General features: G+C 33.9%; 1 protein-coding gene and 1 pseudogene across 1 annotated transcript; both read left to right on the forward strand.

Moving 5' to 3' along the window:
* The first annotated feature begins 8,068 nt into the window (after positions 1–8,068).
* LOC112697259 (NAD kinase 2, chloroplastic-like) lies at positions 8,069–14,837 on the forward strand (annotated as a pseudogene).
* A 968-nt stretch (positions 14,838–15,805) lies between these two features.
* Positions 15,806–18,585, forward strand: LOC112697260 (uncharacterized). The gene has a single exon (XM_025750360.2). The coding sequence runs from the start codon at positions 16,028–16,030 to the stop codon at positions 18,353–18,355; it is 2,328 nt and encodes a 775-aa protein (XP_025606145.1). The 5' UTR covers positions 15,806–16,027; the 3' UTR covers positions 18,356–18,585.
* The last annotated feature ends 641 nt before the right edge of the window (positions 18,586–19,226 follow it).

The following is a 19,226-nucleotide window of genomic DNA, read 5'->3' on the forward strand; positions in this document are numbered from 1 at the left end:
CTGGAGAGAAAATCTCCTCAAAATCAATACCTTTCTTTTTCTCAAAGCCTTTCACAACCAATCGAGCTTTGTACCTTAGCCGTGAGACATTTTCATCTTCTTTCAACTTAAACGCCCATTTATTCTTGAATGCTCTCTTACCCTTCGGTAACTTCACCAATTCAAAAGTATGATTCTCATGCAAGGATTTTATTTCTTTTTGCATGGCCTTCAACCAATCTTCCTTATGCTTATCAGACATAGCTTCCTGGTAGCTTTCTGACTCCCCAGTCTCAGTGTTTATCACATACTCATGAGGAGAGTATTTTTGAGAAGGATGACGCTCTCTAGTAGATCTTCTCAATTCAGGCTCAACTGGTGGTTCAGGTGGAACTTTAACATCTGGAACCTCTGGTTAAGGTGTAGGTTCATCATGTAAATTATCACCATCATTATCAACTTGTATATCTCTCCCATCAACAGAAGGTCTAGTGGAAGGACCAGGTTCATCATCAGCAGAACGTCTAACAGTTACTGTTGGCTTATCTGTCTTCTCAAGATCTTCAATAGTTTGGTCTTCAAGAAAAATCACATCTCGACTTCTAATTATCTTCTTGCTCACCGGATCCCATAATCTGTAACCAAAGTCTTCGTGACCATAACCCATGAAGATACACTGCTTTGACTTCCCATCAAGTTTAGACCTTTCATCTCTTGAAATGTGAACAAAAGCTCTGCAACCGAACACTCTCAAGCGACTATAGGAGACATCTTTCCCTCTCCAAACTTTCTTTGGAACATCACCATTAAGTGGAACTGAAGGAGAAAGGTTGATCAGATCTACTGCAGTCCTCATCGCTTCACCCCAAAAGGATTTAGGCAACTTTGCATGAGAGAGCATACACCTGACTCTATCATTGATAGTGCGATTCATTCTCTTTGCAACTCCATTATGTTAAGGACTGTTAGGAACTGTCTTCTTAAGCTTGATCCCATGCCCTTTACAATACTCTTCAAACGGACCCTTGTATTCACTACCATTATCTGCTCGACCACATTTCAATTTCCTTCCTGTTTCTCTTTCAACACTTGCATGAAAGTGTTTGAAGATTTCGAGCATCTGGTCTTTAGATTTCAAAACAAAAGCCCACACTTTTCGAGAATAATCATCAATAAAAGTAACAAAATATGAAGTACCACCTAGTGTCTTAGCATCCATAGTGCAAACATCAGTGTGAACTAAATCTAGAACATGTGATCTCCTATGAGGTCCAGAATTATGAAATGATACTCTAGCATGCTTACCAACAAAACAATGAGTGCAAGTATTTAAAGTTGTACCTTTCATGGGAAGCGAGTGCTTCTTGGCTAAGACGCTTAGTCCTTTCTCACTCAAGTGACCAAGATGTATATGCCACAAATCAGAAGAGGAATCATCAGCTACATTCACGTCTTTTTTGCACAACTTTGCTTGCAACCGGTAGAGAGTAGAGAGACTATTGTCTTCTCTAGCAACAATGAGAGCCCCTTTGGTAATTTTGCATTTTCCACTATCAAAGGAAGTACAATAGCCCTCTTGATCCAATGCCTTCACTGAAATGAGATTGAACCACATATCTAGCGCATGCCTAACATTCTCCAACTGTAACTTGCATCCCATGTTGGTTTTAAGCCACAAATTACCCATACCAATGATATCACACACTCCTTTATCTCCCAATTCGATCTTGCCAAAATTTCTAACAGTATAGGAAGTGAAAAATTCATGCCTCGGAGTGACATGACATGAGTCACCAGAATCCATAATCCAAGTGGAATCATCACGGACAAGATTCACATAATTTTCATCATATGTGATAAGAACATCTTTATAAACAATAGCAGCAGTCTCTTTATCAATATCTTTACCTTTCTTCGTTTCTTCCACTTGATTGTTCTCTTTTCAAGAATCTACAATACCTCTTGATATGCTACGGCTTGCCACAATGGTGACAAATGAACTTCTTTCTTGACTTGTACTTTCCTCTTGACTTGCTTCGACTCTCTGACCTGTCAGAACTGTGAGGTTTTCTACTTTGACTTCTCCCCTGTAACTCTGAAACAAGTGCTTCTGACTGGGAGGAGGCATTCGTCAAACCTCGCTCTTTTCTTCTGACTTCTTCATTCAACATGCTCTCTTTAACCATTGCTAACGTCAACTTCCCATTTGGAGCTGAGTTAGTCAGTGTCACAACCAGAACTTCCCAACTATCAAGCAAAGAGCTCAACAACAACAAGGCTTGCAACTCATCATTCAAAGTGATTTCATTATTTGTCAGTTGGTTCACCGTCTCCTGAAAAATACTCAAGTACTCCAGTATTGATTTACCTTCAACATATTTCATATTGACAAGCTTCTTAATCAAGAATGCTTTATTTTGCACATTCTTTCTCTCATATAACTCCTTCAATTTCTTCCACATCTTCTTGACATTGGTTTCAGTGTCAACATGTGAATACACGCTAAGATCAAGCTATTGCCTAATCAAAGCAACTGCCTTCTGATTCAGCTTCTTCTATTCAGCATCGAATTTGGTACCTTTGGATTTATCCCCCTCCACAGGATCATACAAGTCCTTGCTATACAACATATCTTTCACGAGGGTCTTCCAAATTGAATAATTTTAGGAATTCAATTTGACCGTATTCGGTCCATGAGTATTTTTCTCCATTTAATCAACACAGAGATAAACAACCAAAGCTCTAGATACCACTTTGTTGGTAAAACCTCAACAAAAGGTTCAAAACAAGAACTTGGAAGCACCAAAAGTAATTTTTCCCACAACCTGTGTAATTAAATGGGTAATACCAAAGATACTCCAAGCAGCAATTATAATAACAGAAATTAAATAATCAGACACCAGAATTTTAACGTGGGAAAACCCTCCAAAAGAGTGACAAAAAACTCACGGGACCTAGTCTAGAAAAATTTTTCACTATCAGAATAATGGGTACACAAACAATCTTCCTAGTGACACTAGGACATCTCAACAATCAACAAAATACATAATCAAAACTGATGAAATCAACATAAACCCTCCAGAAAAGTGGGTATCTCAAATAAAAAAAAAACAGAAGACAATACAACTAGCAAGTTATATCCTAATATTCATCTCTACACCAGAAATAACATACTAAAATTTCATAAAAAATGGAACAAATTTACCAAGTCAATATGATTAAAGTTGACTTACCCTTTTCCCCAAATTTCTCTTCTCCTTCCAGGTTGTTTTTCCTTTCATTCAAAAGAATGAAGCTTCGTTGCTTTCTTTTCAAAACATAAAGAAAGCTTCTCTCTCCCGTGGCCTTTTTAGCCACTTATTTTATTTATTTATTATTTGTTTTTCCTTTTTTTTCTTTTAAAATTGTGGGTCCCACTTAGTTGGGAACTCACCAACAATAAGAAATAATATTTAAATAATTTATTGTGAATCAAATTGATCTCTTCGTTATTGGTACACTTTTGATATTGCAAAAGGAATTTTCTCTAATTCAAGAATCAAGTCATATTGCAAAAGGAACTTTCTCTAATTCAAGAATCAAGTCACATGTGCAGTTGTTCCACTTCAAATATTGATTTTTGCTTTGTGGTATAGCATTTGGTTAGTCTTAGCCATTTCTTGCTTTTAATCACTTTTGATGTCATTACTTAATCAAATCGGAAAGCTCTTGGTTTCTCCTTAATGAACTATGACACTTATGATTGATGTGAAAAAAAAATTCATAACGCATAATTTGCTATATCTATTGAAGATGTTACAAGAATGAAAAATATCTAACACTTTTGGTGGTACATGGGCAAAACATCTAGAGAGGAGTAAAAACTTTTGCATCATCATTTTAACATTTTTGCTCTAGAATATATTTGTTACTAAAATCATAATTTCTTACATGATTGTAGCCATAATTTTTCTTACATAATTTCTTAAATTCAAAGAAAATATACAGAGATAGTGATCAATAGTAAATTGCTTTATCTAATGGCAATTTTTTTATAGATACTAGAAATGGATGATGTAATAGTGGTGCATACTGGAGGTTGCCATAGCAAGAACTGTTTTATATAGTATATATATCTAGCGATAGTTGTTTATATAAGGTGTATAAATTTTCAAACTGAACCCACTAGAACTTGATTTCATAAAAACACTTATATTCTCTGGCTAATTGAAATGTCACAAGGTAACAATAATTTCTTTTAATGTGGATTAGGAATTTGAATTTTAACAATTATATATAAGCTTACCAATACAATGATAAATAAACACTTCAGGTTTATCCCAATGCACTGGATGGGAATGAACCATTGGCTTTGGACATGGGAAGCATGGGGAAGGGTCAGGTATGGATTAATGGAGAGAGCATAGAAAGATAATGGATGACTTATGGAAATGGTGGGTGCAATTCTTATAGATATCCTGAGATGATTCCACTTTGCTGTAAAGTGCCAACCCATGAGAAGTAAAAGGTGTTTTTTCATTATTATTATTTTATCTCCAATACTCTTTAACCTTTGATATTCTTACATTATTCTTTTTATTTATTTAGTAAGTTTTTTGTTTTTGTTTTGTCCTTTCCAACTTCTCTCCAAAAAGATTGATATAAGCATTACTTTTCTGCTTGAAAATGTACAAAACAATGAAGCAGTATCTTTTATGTTGCTCTTAACACTTTTTTTATTAGTGTGCTATTAGCTTTCATAAGTATCTGAATTTTGTTGTTGCATTTTGTTGTTTGTCTATATCAATGAAGAGTAACTGAGGAATAATTATGTTAATTATTTCTTTTTCTTCCACTATTTTCTTTTCTTTGATTTGTCACACTGGCTTTTGTAAATTTGATTTTTGTTGAAACTGAAAACAGTTGTATTAGTTTTCATTCCTAGGTGAATAAAGATGTTGTTGCATTGTGTTGTTTGTTTGACAATGAATTATGAGTAATTAATGAATTATGGTTTTCTTTGGAGTTGCAATACTTTTCAAAGACTGAGAAGTATGTTCCTTTGTTTACTGTAGGTGATGATTTGGAGAGTTGACCGAAGGAATGGCCTGCTATAGCAAATTCATGTTAGATTGACTGCAGCCGCAGCAAGGGTCAAGGACTTAGAAGGTTTCATTTATTATTGATATTTGTCTTTTTAACTGTTATCAATGCTTAAAATATGTGTTGAGATAGTAATATTTAGAGCATAAGTGCTCAAATTCAATTTGGAACACTTATGTGGCATTAAAAAAATATTTGTATATGTCTTTTTAACATTAGTTGTATTTGTTGTTTGAAAAGATGTAAAATTTGGAACAAATGGTGATGGAATTGGAAAAATGAAATAAAAATGGATCAAGATTGAGACATGAATTTCATGTTCAATTGCCAATGATCCTTGAATCAAGGGTTAAGAATGCACTTGGATTTAAAAATATATCAAAGTTTAAAATTAAAATATTTCTGTCCGTCATTTTTTTATTATGAACAAATATTTAATCTATAGTTGTTTGTAAGACCAATTTTTTATTGTTTTTTCTTTTTTTTCCAACATTTTTTACCATAAAATTAAAATATTTTTGTCTTTGTCTTTGTTGCAAACTGCTACATCTTGATGTAAATGGATTTTTGTGAGTTTTGTGTTAAGATCATGTGTGAGTATGATACTCTATCCTTCTCTATTGTCAATCTTTGGCCAATGTTTGATTTAGATTGCGCTCTCTCTTTTTTTTATTTATTTGTTTTATTTTCACTTTCAAAATCATCCCAAATAAAAAGTCAACCTATTTTGTGTAAGTTTTTGCAATTGAAAAGTTTCACTGCTATAAATTTATTTGTTTTATTTTCACTCTCACCTTTTTATATCAGTTCAGTACATCATCTAAACCTATGTTAAAAAATGATAATTTATTAGCTAATATTCCTATATGCTTTGTGTTAGTCTCAACTCTCAATTGGTTCATTCCTTTTTCTAATATTTTCTTCATCTTCGTGAATTGTTTAAATATTTTTGGGTAGGCACCCTCCTCCCCTTCAGAATTCCTTCTCTCCTCCATTCTAATGACCTACCATCTCAGCATTCTCCTCTACCTCCACTGCTCCCCTCTTCAACCCAATAATTGGATTAAGCTCTCCGAACGATGCTTTTCGAGCTAAGTGCTTCAGTTTCAGCTTCTTATTTCTACTCATCAGAATTTTTGAGTTTGTCCCAACTTGGAATGAACCCGAATTCTCAAGTTCTCCCTCAATTCCCTGAGCTGAGTTCTCTTTCATCATTCTGATATCTTCGATATCTTCACTTTGCCTCGCCACTGTTGTATTGAATTGAGAGATTTGCTGTATCCCTGGACTTCTATTTTCATCCAAATCCCCATTATCTTCGTTGCTGTTTCTATTTGAAACAGTTTTTCTCAAAACTTTTAATGAGACTAACTGGTGTTGGTCGTCTTGCTACCTGTGCCAAACCATATTCCTATCTTCTTTTATTTGGGTGCTGATTCTCCTTCATCTCTTCTATTTTCCACCCTACAAAGCTCGCATTTAGATTTGCCCTCCATCTTGCCTCCAAGTTTTAATCTTCATGTGTGCCTTCCATGATTATGCTGCAGTTTTTGGAATCATGATCTATGAATCCACAAAAACAGCAATATAATCCTAAACGTTCATACTTCAAAAGCACCTCCGCAACACTTTCACCTGGGCATGCTATTTTGATTGTTTGCTTCAGCTGTTTTGTCACGTCATGTTCACTCTCACCTTCATCAATCGATCAATTTATCAAATTTATCATACTAACAAACTAAACATTTGATATATATTATAATAACATACTAAACATTTGATATAATAGTTCAAATTTTATATAGATCAATTTTTTTCCATGGACTATGCAAACTGATTCTTAAAATTAGTCCTTTTCCACGCAAACTGATAGATTTTACTCTTTTCTTTCTTTCTTTCAAATAATACGTGTAATAATTGGTATCATATATACACGAATTTTTTTTAATTAATATTAATATTTTTATATAATTTGCAATAAAAAATATAAATTTAATTTTGATGCACGGTCAGTGTAAAACAATTTTATACATACATCTAATCACGTAACGCCACATCATCCAAAGTAACTCTTATTTTTATTGACAGCGTAATTGGATGATTGTGTAAATTTTACGCTATTAATGCATCAAAATTAAACACTAAAAAATATATACATGATTGATTTATTGAATTAAAAAATATAGTATAGTGACAAAATAATTTTTATAAATACATTATCATAATTCACAATTGTTTTTATCTTTTATGAGCTTTAGAGTTTTAACTTTCATTTTTAGTTTTATAGACTTACTGTAAACCCGTTCAATTTTTTTAGATCGTTGATTTATAATTTGACCCAAAAAGGAGAGCAAAAAGTTTCAGAAGATTTTCAATACACCTTCAATATTGCCATTAAAGATAAATCAAAGCTCAGAATACAAAACAGCCAAAGTTCAAAATAAAACAGTAAAAAGCATCACACAATACACCTACTTTTAATTTTTATACAATTCAACTTGCACAGTAAACACCTTACATGCTCCTCGCTTATGTGAAGTTACTACTTACTCCATTGCATCCAGCCATCCACCATAAATTAAGCATGAGGCCACAATTACAATGATCTCATTTCATTCCCGCGCATGTAATTTCTATTTTCCCACACTATTTATATTACTTTTTTTTTTTGGTCATACACACTATTTACATTACTTATCTAGTATTTATTCCACAAGCACCCAATGAATACTAGTTTGCCCTTTTTTTTTTTTTGTGACTATACTAGTTTGCCCTTTAACTTAAAGGATTGTGTCTTGTAATATCCTAGAATATATAATGTTGTCATGGCCCAATCACATTATAAAAAAAAGGATCGGATAATGCGAAGAAAAATAAAAGAAAATCCATAAGTATCACATCACAAAATAATAGCAACAAATATAAATATGAAATATGAAATATCCACTAGCAGGCAGGACAGTTTGCCTCCACCACAAAAATCATTTTTATTGTTATTATTATTGTTGTTATTGACTGCAATACGATATTCCCCGCCATCATCCAACCACACATCTTTTGTCTAAATCCATCCCAAACAGACAGGCAAACACCAACAACGTATAACTGAACAGGTTAAAGCACATAAAAATATAAATATAAAACATAAAACAAATAATCAATGAAAATTATATCTTAGGGGATCGTTCGTTTCGTATTATGGTAACTTGTAATGTATCTACAAGTGACACGTGGTGTTCTTCGTCGTGATGAACCCGCGTCTGGCGGCCGGAGCCTTCTGGCCTTCGTATCTGTGCTTCTTCAAGCCTTCTCCTCCGCCACTGGCCAATGCTGGAATCTTCCGCTTCGACTTCGTCTTTCAAAGGAAGAATAAGAGTGGACGGCTCCGTAGACCCTTCAACTTTTTCGTTAGCGCCCAACTTTCCAACTCCTTCTCCTTCAATTTTGGACTCGACTCTTCGGTACCTATATATCTCGTCTTCTTATCATCTGTTATACACATCTATATGTCCTAACTTGAAGTTCAAATATGTGCCGTGTACAAGTAAGGAAGTCAATAGTTCATCTTTCTAGTTAGCAGAAAAAACACAGTTTTTTTTTTCTTTTTATATATATGTTTTTTTATTTTTTATTCTTAAAGAGAAATGAGAGCGTTTAGTTTTCATGTCTGACATTGTTTCTATGACCTTCATCAAGTAAATGCAAGAAATAGTTACTATTACTGATATGGTAATACATAATTAGATTTTTATATCAAAACCTTTCTTACTAGAATAGTGACCATACATAGAATTTAAATCCAATATGAAATGTTTTGCAAATAATAGAAAGGGTAGTTCAATCTACAAGCTTGCACTTTACCGAGGAGGGTCTGAGTAATGGCAGCAGTTTGTGGATTGTAGGCTGACAGAAGCGTCGATGGCTAACTGTAAAGTTTGGACTGTGACTCTGAAGTTAGAGAGAAAACTTTAGTGGTTGCTCAAAGCTTGAAATTCTTTGCATAATAATATTATAAAAAATTTGAATGCACTAGTCAAATACTGTAAAACTGATGCAGTAAAATAAAAATTGAATCTCTTTATTTGTTGCTAGGGTGTACTGTGATATGGCTATGAAACCATTGTCACTAGTATGGTTATGCTTTTGGGATATATTCACTTGTGGTCATGGATAGTGTAAATCCCATTTTTAATTATCATCACCTTCAACACCTATATAATGAAGTCCACGTTTATTTGAATGGCATTAACTAGATCTTGATAGGGTGTCTTGTCTAACTCACTATATAGTTATACAAATATGTAGAAATAACATTTTCCCAAATTTTGATTCTATATTTCTATGTTACATCTTAGTGAATTCTGGTTGTGTTCTTGTTTTATGCTGATGCACAATGCAAAACTGAATTAACTTTGAATGAATTTCATTTGTGATATACATATAATTTGCTCAGCTTCTTTCTCTGTTTACATAATAGATAATAATTTTTTAAAATTTGGTTTAAATGGATTAACGAATAGCAAAGTTTCATGTCATCTATTGACATTCATTTTCAATGTTCTTTTTCCTTTGTACGTTTTAGAACCCAAGTTCCTTCCAATTCAATGATCAAACAACTTCGTCATGGATGGGTCCTGTCCCAGGTGATATTGCAGAAGTTGAGGCATATTGTAGGATCTTCAGGAATTCTGAAAGGCTTCATTCTGCGTTAATGGATGCTTTATGTAACCCTTTTACTGGGGAATGTAGTGTCTCGTATGAGGTTCCACCAGATGAGAAACCTCATCTTGAAGATAAAATAGTTTCTGTTCTTGGATGTATGGTATCCCTTGTCAACAAAGGCAGGGAGGATGTTATTTCCGGAAGATCCTCGATCATGAATTCTTTTCGTGGTGGAGATGTTAGTGCAATGGACGAACCCCCACTTGCTGTTTTTAGGAGTGAGATGAAAAGGTGTTGTGAAAGCTTGCATGTTGCTCTTGAAAACTATTTAATACCTGGTGATGATAGAATCTTAAATGTTTGGAGAAAACTTCAGAGATTAAAGAATGTTTGCTACGATCCTGGTTTTCCTCGTGAGGAGGGTTATCCTTGTCATACACTATTTGCAAATTGGACTCCTGTGTATTTATCTACTTCTAAAGGCAACACAGAGTCCAAAGACTCAGATGCTGCTTTTTGGGCAGGTGGTCACGTAACAGAAGAGGGCCTGAAGTGGTTACTGGATAGAGGTTATAAGACTATTATAGATCTCAGAGCAGAAACCGTGAAAGATAACCTCTATGAATTGGCTGTCAATGAAGCTATTTCATCTGGAAGAGTTGATTTGGTAAAATCCCAGTTGAAGTTAGGACAGCTCCTACAATGGAACAAGTTGTAAGATTTGCATCCTATGTCTCAGATTGCAGGAAAAGGCCTATCTATCTTCACAGCAAAGAAGGAGTTTGGCGAACATCTGCCATGGTTTCGCGATGGAAGCAGTACATGACTCGCTCTGCATCACAGATTGTTTCTAATCAATCACTTGCTTCGAATGACATGTTACCATATTATTCAAATGGATCTGAGAAACTGCAGGACTCTTTAATGACTGCAGAGCAATTGTCCAGGGGAAAAGATATCAATTCATTACAAGAGTGTTTGGGGGCAACACATAGTTCTTTTGGAACATTTGACAAAAGTGACTCTAGTTATGAGAAATCACAAGCTGGGGCTACAAGTGGAAGTACTCCTGAGAATAAGAAAATTTCAGAATACAACGGGACTATTGCGGACAGATCTTATCCAAGTTTCTTTGGCAAAATAAATCCTTTAGAAGCTCAAGTTCCTCCTTGTGATGTCTTTTCCAGAAGGAAAATGTCCGAATTTTTCAGAAGCAAGAAGGTAACACCTCCCTATTACATGAATTATCAGATTGAAAGGTTGGAATGCTTACCCGAATCAGGGAACAAGCATGTCGGAGGACTATCTCGGGATGTGGTTAACACCAATGGTGATAATCCTGCTCCTAAAACTGTGGGTCCAGAAAGTTCCAACGGTTCAGCTCATCTAGATTATCCAACTGGAGAGCCCCAGAATACACTTGGTGACAACTGGAAGTTAGTTAATGGGAGTACATCTCATTCTTCGAGGAAAACTGTGCATGGAATTAGTGAAGGAAAAAGGCAATACATGTCTAATGCCAATGTCTCTTCCATTGCGAACAATGACTTGGATAATGGAACAACCAACTCTCAAAGGGTTAAAGATCGTGTGGTTAAGCCTGGGTCAGCATCAGATTATGAAGACTTAGGATCCATCGAGGGAGATATGTGTGCGTCTTCGACAGGAGTTGTAAGACTGCAATCAAGAAAGAAAGCAGAGATGTTTCTTGTTCGAACAGATGGGTTTTCTTGTACCAGGGAAAAAGTGACTGAATCTTCTTTGGCCTTCTCTCATCCTAGCACCCAACAACAGATGCTTATGTGGAAATCAATGCCAAAGACAGTGCTATTGTTGAAAAAGCTGGGGGAAGAACTAATGGAAGAAGCAAAAGACGTATTTTACTTCCTTGATTTTCTTTTTTACTCCATAAATCATTATAAACTTGGCATCTAAGAAAAAGTTATTTGCTAAACACTTTATAAACTATGTCAAGCATTGACACTGAGCTTCTCATTTTATGCTAGTGGTTGTATTTCTTCTAGTACTTTAATGTTTTTCTAATATGGAACCTGGATGGCCAAATAAATATTGTTGTAGCAAGATGTCTTACATTTAGATAGCAAATGCTGAAACTATAGTACAGAAAAGTTGATATATGGACGGTTGAATCTAGATTATCAGTACTGAGAATGGAACAATGACATCTGAATGTCCCTGTTTAATAAAGGAGTTGAATTTAGGGATCAAAACTTTTTTGGGTTTTGAATGTTATACTAAGAGAACTTTGCACAATTTTTTGTTCTTAAGGAAATCATGGCTGTCATTGTTGTGAAGTGCATAACTAATTTACAATCTATTCTGCAGGTTGCTTCTTTCTTGTATCACCAAGAGAAAATGAATGTTCTTGTCGAACCAGATGTACATGATATATTTGCTAGAATTCCAGGCTTTGGCTTTGTTCAGACATTTTATAATCAGGACACCAGGTATCTTGACTTTCTATATCTATATGAATTGAATTGAATTTTTTCCCCCTTCATTTGCATAAACCTGTCCTTTCATTTAACGATATCTTAATATTTCAATGCCTTTGATCCAGTGATCTACATGATCAAGTAGATTTTGTGGCTTGCTTGGGTGGAGATGGTGTCATACTGCATGCTTCAAATCTGTTCGGAGGAGCTGTTCCCCCGATTGTGTCCTTTAACCTTGGCTCCCTTGGCTTTCTGACTTCTCATAGTGTAAGCTAACCAACTCCATTATTTTATTGTAAAAGGATATGAATAGCTTCTTTCTTATTGTTTGATTTCATTCTGTTATCTGTATGTAGTTCGAGGACTATAAGCGCGACCTTCGACAAGTCATCCATGGAAATAATATGCGGGACGGTGTATACATTACTCTTAGAATGCGTCTGAGATGTGAAATTTTTCGTAAGGGTAAAGCAATGCCAGGGAAGGTATTTGATATTCTCAACGAAGTTGTTGTCGACCGGGGTTCAAATCCATATCTTTCAAAGATCGAATGTTATGAACATAATCGTCTTATAACCAAAGTAAGTTTATTATGTCTTGATGTTTGTTCTCTAACTGAGTTACTGTCAACAGATATATGCATTCATTGTATTCCATATTTAACATTTTCATGAGGCAGTGGAATATATTGAGACAAGTGTCGTGTCTTTCAGGTACAAGGTGATGGAGTCATTGTAGCCACTCCAACGGGAAGCACAGCCTATTCTACAGCTGCTGGAGGTTCCATGGTAAGCTTGAGCTAGTGTTTGACTCATTATTGAGTTATTTAAATTATTACCAGTCCTATATCTCTCAGGGTTAAGATTTTTAGATAGTTTATAAGTGACATCACTTACTTCTTGAGCTAGTTGTTGGAGTTTAGTTATGTTCATTTAATATGGTTTCAAGACCCCAGACGATCATTCCTTCATGTTCTAGTTTCATGTTAGAATTATAAAATTTTGAGCTGTACATTGTCAGCATGACATTATAATTCATTGCTTTTTGCACTGTGAATTTAACTGATCTGACGTGAATCATGTGATAAGAAAACTGCAGGTCCATCCAAACGTTCCTTGCATGCTGTTTACCCCGATCTGTCCACACTCGCTCTCATTTAGACCGGTTGTACTTCCAGATTCTGCTCGACTTGAACTAAAGGTCAGCATATTTTTGGAAAATATTTTTATTAAAAAGTGAAAACAGATTTCGCTTCTGCATTTTTTGAAAGCTGAGTATTGTTCATCTAAAAGAACGGATAAATTAGTTTTTTTTAGAAAAAAATAAAAATAAAAAAGGTGTTTCTTATAAAAGTTGTATCCAAATATACACACAATATTATGGAGGTACTTTTTCTTAAAAGAAGTAGATCGGTTTTTGCTAGAACAGCTTATTTACTAACGATTCTAGGGAAAGTATTTTTTTTTTTCTAAATAATAATAATAACAAGAATAATAATAAGGTATCTATGAAAGTCAATCCTAACGCAAGGATACCGAAAAATGGGGAAGGGGGTCGAAAGACACCAAATGCAACACTAAAATTCAGCCACCACGTCTTTATCTATAATTATATGTATTGTCTTATAAATTATTTTTTATTTTAAGAAATACTAGGCAATCAGAATTTATTGGTTTTAGTCATGACTTAGTTATCAACTCAATTTCTTTAGTGTAGTAATTCAATAATATACTTTATAATTAACCGATAGCAAAAAATAATAAATTCTGATGATTGTTTATCATTGCTCATTTATTTTTTTAACAAAATAATCAACTTTAAAAATAATCAAATATTTCATAAACACAACAAATCAACCATCACTATTTTTGTACTTTATTTCGTTTTTTATTATAAATATAAAGCTATTGTGACTATATTATTTATGAACTTTGATTATATTTTGTGATTTTTTTTATAAAATTTATTATAAATGCATATGTGTGGGTTATTATACGTGTAGTTGATTGGTGAATGGTGTTCATCATGGTTGTTTGTCTTTTTTGTGGTACTTAGTAGATATGCTTATTTATTACTGTGGGATATGCTAATTACTTGTTTGGCATTTGTGGTAAATAATTTAGTATTTTATAATTGAGAATTTGGTATGTACCTTACATAGGTTTTATTAATAACACAGATTCCAGAAGATGCAAGAAGTAATGCCTGGGTTTCATTTGATGGAAAGAGAAGGCAGCAACTTTCAAGGGGAGATTCTGTCCGAATAGCTATGAGTGAGCATCCGCTTCCAACTGTTAATAAGTTTGACCAAACAGGTGATTGGTTCAGCAGCCTCGTTCGGTGCCTGAACTGGAACGAAAGGCTCGATCAGAAGGCCCTATGATGCGTGTGAAAAAGTCACGAGCAGTCATGCACTGACAGGGTTGTGTAATTACTGTACAGATTGTGTACATTTAGATTATAGAACATAAATATAGCATATACGTCCACTTGCTTCCATTGGCATTCATTGTTAAGGTAGGGTTTAGCCAATGATTTTCACATGTGATAATTGCTAGATACTGGTGTATACATACACTTTAGAGAAATGCGGTACATTAAATTGCTAATCTTATAAGGGGCTCTTTAACCCATCTGAATGTTTATAACTTTTTGCTATACTTCATCTGTGTAAGTGGAAGGAGATGTCATGTTTTGGTTCTGTGTCGATTATTGGTTTAAAATGTTACATTTGTCCTTTTGTACATATTTTAAAGAATAATTATCCAAATTGGTCTTAACAAATTTTAGAAGTGAATATTTTAATTCAAAAAAAATTAATATACAAAAATATCTCTCAAGATTTTATTCCAACAAACATAACAATTTTTCATCAAAATAAAATAAATAAAATAATAATAATAATAATAATAATTTTATTATTATTATTATTATTATTATTATTATTATTATTATTATTATTATTATTATAATAATAATATTGTACCATAATTTTTATATTTTTTAGAGTTATTATATGCAGTATGAATGAATTTAACTATTAATTCTAATTTTTTTAATTTCAAAATCTGAATTCAAATAATTATTAAATAGTTAATTAAGAATTTAATTTTTAATTTTTAAAATACTTTTCTTTTCAAATTTATTGTACACATTATATACTAAATTTATTGACTTTTCATACTTTTTTAATTTAAAATTTTATTTTAAAGTGTTTCCGTAATAAATACACTGTTCTCAAGTCTTAATAATTGAAGTTTATAATAAATGATTTAGAAAAACATTTTCTAATGCTTTAAAATTTTAGAACATTATTAAAATAAATTAATAGAATTTTTAAATTATATTTTTTATTAATTATTAAAACTTAAAATAAAATATAAATATATTTTTTATTAAAAATGTTATTTATATACTAAAATTAATTATTAATATATTTATTTATAAATATATATGTGATTTAATTTATTTTTATTATATATTTATATAATTATATTTTAATATTTATTTTATACTGTTAGTTAATTTTAATATACAACATTAAGGATGGTAATTTCTTTTTCATAAATTTGACGGATGGAATTTGGTTCTATTTACAATTTACAAGAACCTAGAAAATAGTCCATACCTGCTTAAATTCCATTTGCTGCGGCTTTCTCTATTCGAATTTATCCCTTTGAAACAAATGGCTAAGAAGCAGCCAGCATTGCTGGAAACACTGCAATTCTTCCTTTGATTCGGACCAGCCTCATTTGAAGGTACGACTACGAAACCATCATCTAATGCTGCTTCCTCAATCAATTTCATTTCATAATCCTTTGTTTCAACCTCTAAATTTCACCTAGAATATGCACGCTTTAAGCCCTTTTCCTTCTAAGGGTAACCACTCGTTGGTTCCTTCTCCTTTTGCGGGATTTGAATCTAGTCCTTCTCCCAATAGGAGAAGAAAGGTGAAGCTTGGTTTTGTGTTTTCTCTGTCTCGTAGAACATGTATTGGTGATATTCGATGCTCAAGAAGCTTTTCAAGTGGTTACAGTATTGTATCATGTGTTGGGAACCCAAATTTTGATTTTAGATTAGGGTTTTTGTTTGGATACTCTAAAGTGAATTTTGTTACACCTATGGCGCGGACGCTGGAGGATCAGGGTATTATTGGTAATGAATTGGTGGAGGATCAAAGTGAAGGTATTAACTGTCAGCAAGAGATGCATGGTGGTGAATGCAGTGGGACTGAGTTGTTTGAGGAGGAGGCAGTTTCTGCTGATGGTTCCTCAGTTAGCAGTGAGTCAGAGGGTGTGTACTCTTCGAATTCGGATCAAACCGAAGGTATCAACTATGAACAAGAGATTCAGAGTGATAACAATGCTGGGGAGGATGGAAGAGAAGAGAGTGATGTTAAGGTTGATGTGAGAGCACTTGCAACAACCTTGCAGTCCGCTAAGACGGTTGAGGACGTGGAAGATATTCTTAAGGACAAGGGGGAGTTGCCCCTTCAGGTGTATTCAACCATAATAAAGGGATTTGGTCAAGACAAGAAAATGAATTCTGCGTTGATTCTTTTTTATTGGATGAAGAGGAGGAAGATAGAAACTAATGGTTCTTTTGGCCCCAATCTTTACATATATAATGCCGTGTTAGGTGTTGTTAAACAGTCTGAACAATTTGATGAAATGGAGACCATTTTAAATGAAATGGCACGAGATGGAATCGCCTATAATGTTGTGACATATAATACCTTGATGGCTATTTACATTGAGAAAGGGGAAGCTGGCAAAGCGCTCGATATGCTTGAGGAAATTCATAGAAATGGCCTTATCCCGTCTCCAGTATCCTATTCTCAAGCTTTGCTGGCATATCGAAGAATGGAAGATGGGAATGGAGCTCTAAACTTTTTTGTTGACTTCAGAGAAAAGTATCGACAAGGTGGAATAGGGAGAGATGACGATGGTGAAGATTGGGAGAGTGAGTTAATAAAGCTTGAGAAGTTTACAATCCGTGTTTGCTATCAAGTAATGCGTCGTTGGCTTGTCAGTCATGATAATTCGAGCAACAATGTATTGAAGCTTCTTATTGATATGGACAATGCTGGAATTCCACTGGGGCGTGCTGACCTTGAGCGACTTGCATGGGCTTGTACTCGTGAAGACCACTATATTGTTATCAGAGAGGTATACACAAGGATAAGGGAAAGGTATGATAAGATCAGCTTGTCTGTCTGCAATCATGTAATTTGGTTGATGGGGAAGGCAAAAAAGTGGTGGGCTGCTTTGGAGATATATGAAGACTTATTGGACAAAGGGCCAAAGCCAAATAACTTGTCATATGAACTGATAACCTCTCACTTTAATGTCCTTCTCAGTGCAGCCAAGAAAAAAGGAATTTGGAGATGGGGTGTGAGGCTGATTAACAAGATGGAAGATAAAGGCCTAAAACCGGGAAGTAGGGAATGGAATTCAGTTCTTATGGCCTGTTCGAAGGCTGCAGAAACTACTGCTGCTGTGCAAATATTTAAGAGGATGGTGGAAAATGGTGAAAAACCAACTGTGATTTCATACGGGGCTTTGTTGAGTGCTCTTGAGAAAGGAAAACTCTACGACGAGGCCCTCCGTGTGTGGGACCATATGATCAAAGTTAGGGTTGAACCAAATGCATATGCCTACACAATCATGGCATCAATTTATACTGCACAAGGAAATTTTAGTAGAGTAGATGCAATCATCCGAGAAATGGTAACATTGGGAATTGAGATAACAGTAGTTACATATAATGCAATTATTAGTGGTTGCGCACGAAATGGTATGAGTAGTGCAGCATATGAATGGTTTCACCGGATGAAAGTTCAAAACATCTCTCCCAATGAGATCACTTATGAAATGTTGATTGAGGCACTTTCGAATGATGGAAAGCCTAGGCTGGCATATGAGTTGTATATGAGAGCTCAAAGTGAAGGCCTTATCCTTTCTTCAAAAGCTTATGACTTGGTTGTGCAATCCTCTGAGGCTTATGGTGCTACCATCAATCTAAGTTCTTTAGGACCACGTCCGCTCAATAAAAAAAGGAAGGTGCAAATTAGAAAAGCAATGAAAGAATTCTACAACTTGGCTGATGTTTCCGGGAGAAGTAAACCATTTGATAAAAGTGAAATTTGTTACGCACAGTCACAAGAATTGAATTAGTTAGTACAGAATAGGATAATCAGATATTTTACTACCTTTGTATATTCGGCTTTGTTGTTGTTTGAGCTTTTTCTATTCTCAGACGGTAAAAGTGAAAGAATTGTTGTAATATTTCTTCTCCATATGTGAGCAAAATCCAGAGGTCAGCGCAATCTCTGAAATTATGGCTCAAAACATAATCAAATGTTTAGTTGCAAGATAAGTACATTCCTTAGGGAAATTTTTGTTTCTGTCCTAGTGTTTCTTTTAGTTGGCATTATAATCAAAATGATTATTTAAATATGCTGCCAAAACTCGTTATCCTTGAGTAGTACACTTGTCATGATTAAAATATAAAAAGAATAACATTGATATCTTCACTGATCTCACTGTGACTAAGAATCTTATTCTCCCTCACTTAAGAAAATTTAAGATATGGTAAGGAATAGAAACCAAATATTCTAAAACTAATGTTGTGAATTTATCAGTTAAACTATATATTTAAAGACCATGTATGATGTGATGGTAGTTTTCTTTTTTCCCCCCAAAATTTAATTCAGATATTATTATTATTATTATTATTATTATTATTATTATTATTATTATTATTATTATTATTATTTCAAAATCAAAACCCTACAAACATACACAACATACACATTGAAGAATGACTGCATCTACTTACGAATAAAATAAAAATTTCCTAGCATGAGTTAAAAACAATGGAACACAATTGGAACATACCAGTCCACAAAAAAAATAAACAAATAAAGAAGAAAGAAAAGAAAAAAGCTATTATAGAACGCTCCATTTGCTTTCACCGCACAGTTCATAGGCAGACATAATGAAAAACGATTAAGCTGCTAAAGAGACTCGTGTGAATCAGTTTGCT

The sequence above is a fragment of the Arachis hypogaea genome, chromosome 6 (assembly GCF_003086295.3).
Source record: "Arachis hypogaea cultivar Tifrunner chromosome 6, arahy.Tifrunner.gnm2.J5K5, whole genome shotgun sequence".
NCBI classification, from domain to species: domain Eukaryota; kingdom Viridiplantae; phylum Streptophyta; class Magnoliopsida; order Fabales; family Fabaceae; genus Arachis; species Arachis hypogaea.